Source organism: Buceros rhinoceros, unplaced genomic scaffold (genome assembly GCF_000710305.1).
Source record: "Buceros rhinoceros silvestris isolate BGI_N320 unplaced genomic scaffold, ASM71030v1 scaffold13677, whole genome shotgun sequence".
NCBI lineage: Eukaryota > Metazoa > Chordata > Aves > Bucerotiformes > Bucerotidae > Buceros > Buceros rhinoceros.
Genome location: NW_010421672.1, coordinates 5,754 through 12,031, shown reverse-complemented (window position 1 = coordinate 12,031; position 6,278 = coordinate 5,754). Strand labels below are relative to the sequence as shown.

Here is a 6,278-nt window from a genome sequence, read left to right as displayed (position 1 = left end):
GCAACAAAAAATTTTTTTTTTTAAATTAAAAAAAAAAAAAAATTTTTAGAAAGGTTTTTCCCCCCTTTTTTTTTTTTTTTTTTTTTTTTTTTGAAATTAACTATATCCTCTAATAATAAATCAAACTACATTTTAAAGTTCTGGACAGAATGAAGATTATAGGCACATTTCCGTTCCTTCTACTGTGACCAAAATAAAATTCGTTGGCAGTCTGTTTTGATCTCTATACACTTCCTCTTGGGTACCTAACACACCATAAAGCCAGCACCTGTAAAAACTGCCATCCCTTCAGACAATTTCTGTAGGGAGGCTAGGACTAAAAAACCAGGAAAACTACACAGTTAAATTACAGTAAATACAAGCTTCAACTCTGAAACTGTTAAAATCTCACTCACTGAAGCATTACATTACATTGAAAAGGCAGTCAGGCCATCTCATTCTTAAAAGAAAACTCTTCAAAACCCACAGGAATCCAACAATCTGCTGCAAAAAGCAGCCACGGCAAACATCTGTCATGAGTTCAAAACTTCCTAACCACAAATTCTTGAATATGATTCAAGATCAAAAATGTTTTCTCCAGTATACTGGCTTTAACTCTCGGAACTAAAAACTACAATGATCTATGAGATGCAAGAACAAATCTGGTACAGGCTTCCTGTTAAAGCTCCCACAGCATGTTTTCCACAGGGCCCCTAACATTAAGCTGTGGTTTTGCAGACTGAGACAGAGAGGAAAATCAGGAGAAATTTCTCTTTGTAGAACCTGAGACATCAATTATAGCAGCCTATCACACTGTTTCGATAAAACATTGCATTGTAACTGAAAGCCTTTACCACGTAAGTCTGTATTTCATCTTTGTGAATTTCCTCAAGTTTATGTAAATCTGGTTTGGTTTGCCTGTTATTATCTGACACTGTGAACATAAAGATCAAAAGCATTTTTTATGTAGCCACTTGTAAAAACAATTTAACACAAAAACGTTCAAAATTAAAGAAATAAAATCATGCATTATTGGAAAATGGTGAAACCTACCTTTTTTTTTTTAAAGTGACTCAAGTGTGAACTTGTGATAATGTATTTTTAAAGTTAAAAAAAAGTTTCAAAGAAAGTCTCAGGCTTTGGTCCATTCATTAAGATTCTTAGCACCAAATTCTAATCTCAAATGCACCAACAGAAATGACTGTTAGGTTTCAGAGAAAATAAAGTCATTATATAGAGCAGAACATTCATAAATGTGTCTAGTTACAGAGGCATTAAGAATTGTTTTTAATAGATAATTTGTTCGCACGATTTATTTTTATTGAAACTGGCACATTTCTGACAACTTAGAATTACCAAAATGTAACTTGGACAAATTATATTCAGTCTCCTTGAACTCCTTCTACAAGTTAGCTTAAATGTTTTCACACCTTTTGCTTACATACCTTATACTGTTTCTGGGTGTTACTAACAGCTGTCCTAGCCCTTCCTCTTTCCCAAAAGCAGCTATGTCTCAGAAATAAGGAAGGGATTTCCACTTCATGCATTGTTTATGATGTTTTTCAAACATCTTGCTGTATTAGTTTTCTAGGTAAATCCTATATAATTAATTCTTGTAATCAGAAGTGAAGCATATTTTTACTAAAACTTAAGCCCAGAAATACATCTACAGCATAATGTGAATACAGTAATTTATTTTTTCTTTGTGTGAAGTAAGTCATAATTACTACCTAAAAGCCACCACCTAAGATAATGCAAAGATCATAAATACCTGTTATTTTAATATTACATGGAAGACCAAATGGATACTTTCCTACAACTCCCACTCGACCATTCCAGTTGAATTCCTCTCCCAGATGAAATGGTTGTTCCATGAACTAAAATAACACAGAACAATTTAGCCTTATTAATGCATATTTACTTGCTGTTTAGTTCTACTATTGTTAGTACTGCATTCTTTATCTTGTGTGATACTGCTTGAAGTCTTGTTTTTGAAATAATTTTTGATTTTTTGATTGGAAGAGTATAAACACAAGTGTCTCACTCCAGTTCTTTTTCAGGTCAAACAATCTTCCATGCCCATCGGTTTCTAGCCTTAACACTCCTCTATGAGGTCTGTGAAGAGCAGCATTCCCTGGTCTAGTATTTACATAACTCCTCTCTCTATGTGCTGACCCTGTATCTCTTATGTTTTGCCACCTGTAACTGGTGTAGGTAGAATTTGTACCCATTTGCATCTTCCAACTGTAAACAGATTTAGGCAAGAACTCTATCCTTTGGCACACTCCCCATGTACTTATGTGGCATTACATGAATATTTATGATTTGTTGCCCTAAAGTAGCAGGGACTGTATGAAAATTTTTTTATTACATTACCTGTTCCAAGATGGCCTGAAAATTATAGAGCCTAACCAGACCCATGCTATACATTACAATCAGGATCCCATTAGAAACAGCAACATCTGTGACACTATTACCAAATATCTGAAAAAAAATGGAAAAGAAAAATATTCTATTAGGGAAGAAATAATTGAGAGACAATGCAAAATACTGTCATTAAAGCTATTGCAAAATTAAGGACATAATTTTTATTCTGACCAAACCCTACAATCAGTGTTTAGTTCATGAATTTTTCTGTAACTCGTCTGTTCTGCTGAGTTTCTACAGCACTGTGTGCTGCAGTAACATCTGAGGTTAGATTAGTCATATTCTGCAAGCAGATTCATTCTCTAATCATCAATATCTGGATATCATGTTACCCAGTTGTTATCATACATGAATAGATTATATTACCCAGCATCCCACAGGAATATTAACAACTTAATCTAGAAGTACGGATTTCAGATCTTCTGTTCTTTCTTCATCAACAGTAAAATACTAGTAAAATACTAGTCTCATCATGGCTCCATGACTGTGTACAGCTGTACTAAAACTACATTATCCAGCTTCATAGAGTATAGGATCTCCTCCAAATCCAAATTGGACACATAATAATTATGCAGTATTCAACAAACTAATTCTTAATATTTAAGGAATAACAACAACACGTGAAGTTCATAGCTTTTTTTTTAATAGAGATACTTGGATATGTAGAGTTTTCATTTCTTTAATCTGAATCATTATATGAAAAAGCAATTAAAACAAGCTTTAAAACAATAAAAAATAAAAGAAACCTCAAGCTGTAATACTACTCAATCTTAAAAATATCAATGATCTTGTGGTCCCAAAAGATACATTCACTCCTGAGATCTTGCCTTTTATTTAGTCTTACGGCTCTTTCTCAATACATTTGTTGGCTTAGGTCCCAATGCCTTCCAGACACAAACTCTAATGGTCTTGCAACCATAAAATCTCCTTTCTGTCCTTGAGACCTTAGCCTGTCTGAACTCAGAATTTATTGTAGTGTACCATCTCAGCAGAGCTGATGCATTAGGTGCGTTCTGCAGTCTTGACCAGTAAACCTAATCTTAACTCAGAAATCTAACAGCTACATTCCGCTGATCTGTATCAGGCTTGACACTGGATTCACTGTTTGCTTCCTCTGCTGGGTGTACTCTCAAATCCCAAATTCTGCCCTGACGTTACTCCTGGCTGTAACAATTACTCTGATAAGTACTCATGACAGGCCCAACTGAAGAAATACTCTTTTAGATGTTCTGCCTACTATGCCCACGAAGAACATGGCAGGCCATTCCTGATCAGACTGAGAATTCCTCTGATACTGGTAACGTTTTTTCCCAGTTGTTATGTTACCCTGTAAATACTAGTCTGTACAATAGAGATACAAAAACCTTGGTGGTCTGGGAAAGGAATGAGAAAAAATCTAAACTACAAGCCTACGGTACAGAAGACGACAAAACAGAAGAGAAAGTGCGAGCTGAGCTGTTTGGAGACTGATACTCAAGCCGCATGCGTAATAGCTATGCAAAATTATTAATTAGATTTTTAATATGTATGATTATTTCGGGGAAAATAATGAACATGCATGTAATTGGGTGATACAAGCTTTGGCTGGGGCAGCACACGGTGTGCAAGATTTGGGGAAGATATACCCCTCGCACCCGGCGCTGATAAGAAAATGCCTGCTTCTTAATGCTACATTGGTGTTAAGGAGTTTTTCTTCCGAATTTTTGGTAACAGTTTGGCAACCCAGATGGGACAGAGCTTCTGAACCTTGACGGATCCTGGGATCGCAGGGACCTCCAGCCAGCACCGAGGAATTCTCAGGGAGAACCTCTCATCCCCAGACCGAAGAGCTCAAAGCAAGAGCCCTGGGAAGGTAAAGGCATTTTCTTTTAAAGGTTTAAGGGGGCCTGCCCATAAGGCACGGTGAAAGCCATGCAGGGTTGGGCTGTAAAAGGGACCCAGGTGGGTCAAAGTGTAGTGGGCTCTGCTCAGGGACCACCAAAAGGCAGGCGGCACGCTACTACAGGGACGCCTGGAGTGCCAGGGCTAAGGCCTTAAAGGTCACAGGGTAAACCTGCTCTCTGTGCTTGGTGCAGTTGATTCTGTGTCGCTCCGTATGCGCACTCGTAACACTGTGTGTGGCTGGGGGGGTCTGTTTAGTCTCAGTTTCTTTTGTGTCTTGTATGCGCACTCGTAACACTGTGTGTGGCTGGTGTGGTCTGTTCAGTCTGATGTTCTATTGACTCTGAGTTTCTGTGTTGGTCTGTGAATTTCCTGATAAATGGGGAATGGTAGTTCTGTGTTTTGTACTTCGCAGTTAAGTCTCTTCTAACTAACTGCATTTTCTGAAGTTAACAGTGTATTTTAAGACAGCGTCTGCTTCAAGAAGTGATAATGTTTAATGTTTACAGTTACTACCAGGGACTGGTGTGCAGAAAGGATCTTGCTTGCACTTTCTGCTGCGCAGACCAAGGTCCCTGCTAAATTGTAACACAGTCCTAAATATTAATTGTGAGCAGAACAATACACAGTGCCCCTAAACTTTCATGGGCCTAAATGAGAAATGTTTAACCCCACTCCTTCATTTGCCAGTCCAATCTCAATTACAGCCACAACCCAACGCAGCATGAGCTAAAACTCACTAATAGCTTTGGACCCCAAGTGAGACTGTAGCTCACACAGCTTTCAAGACAGAGTTTGCATGTTTGCACTGTTCCATTTATAAGCTGCCTTCAAATAGACATGTTTTTTCACCACAACAGTAAAACTTACTATCTGGCTTGAGGTTTCCTAACACACCTTCTTACAGCCTCATAGAGGTTGTTTGCTATTGGCTGATAAAGCAAGACCTATATCTACATCTTGCTGTTCAATATCAATGATAATACAAGTTTGAAACATTTATAACTGCATATAGAATTCATAGACTATTCCTAGGAGTGAGTCAGAGGCACATCTGTATTTCTTGAAAGAGGTGAATGCTACAAACACTTTCAGATTCCCTAATTCTTATTGTTGCTCTAAGTAAAGGCTAAAGTCCTTCTACATGTCAAAGAGTAACTCTATAGAATGCATTTGTATTTTCTCTTCTGGTCATTCAAATTAAGAATTTTCCCCCAGCGCCCCTATCAGTCACATGAAGAACATTACTGCTAATTCATGTTTCAGGGCGCTATACTTTTACAAGCTGCAAGTATGACTTTTGAAACCCTGGGACAATTGTGTAAACTGTGCCTCTCATACAACTATGGTACAGATCATGACTAATAGAGGAATTAACTTACCTTTTTGTTTATCTGTAGCTTTCCAATGAATGAAAGAGGCAAAACTTGGAAGACAGCAAGACAGAACACTACAGACCCTTGGATACCTGCCTGGGAAGGAACAACAATACTGAACATCGTTCTTATACTTGAGGCATTTATTGACAGTAGGACACCATGATCTTCTACCGCAATAATAAAGTGTAATGTCTCCATCTCTGTCCTTGTAAATTCTTTTTGATTGATTTTGTAAAAATTTATGAATGACAGAGTATTTTAACAAACTTACCCGTCGTGCTGCTGCAGGGAGCTTATTTTGAGTTGACTTTACAACCATTACCTCTTGAGGAGTATCCCAGCTCAGATACCTTTTTGTGAAAAGAAAGGTCTATTTAAATAATTTTTTAAAAATTTAATAATAAATACTTTATTTCATATAAAATATAGCCTACTACAACTAGACAGATCCCTGTATCCAGGCAAACTGTTCAGTTATCTGAGTTATTCAGGAGAGGTGCCTGAGACGTTTTCTGTTTGCAACAATGCGAAACACACAGAACTAGGAATGGCTTATTTCATACAGGATTGTGAGAAATATTCTGAAAATATGAACATTCACTATTTTAATTT

The 6,278-nt window shown here is 37.2% G+C and overlaps 1 protein-coding gene across 1 annotated transcript in view; it reads right to left on the bottom strand.

Moving 5' to 3' along the window:
• Nucleotides 1-6,278, bottom strand: part of DCAF17 (DDB1 and CUL4 associated factor 17) — a gene marked incomplete at its 5' end in the record, with an annotated part of 20,076 nt that overhangs the window by 9,078 nt on the left and 4,720 nt on the right. Inside the window, 4 exons of the mRNA XM_010139773.1 lie at nt 1,751-1,856; nt 2,356-2,463; nt 5,670-5,759; nt 5,938-6,016. Coding sequence (XP_010138075.1) covers nt 1,751-1,856; nt 2,356-2,463; nt 5,670-5,759; nt 5,938-6,016 — 383 coding nt within the window. The remainder of the gene's footprint in view (nt 1-1,750; nt 1,857-2,355; nt 2,464-5,669; nt 5,760-5,937; nt 6,017-6,278) is intronic.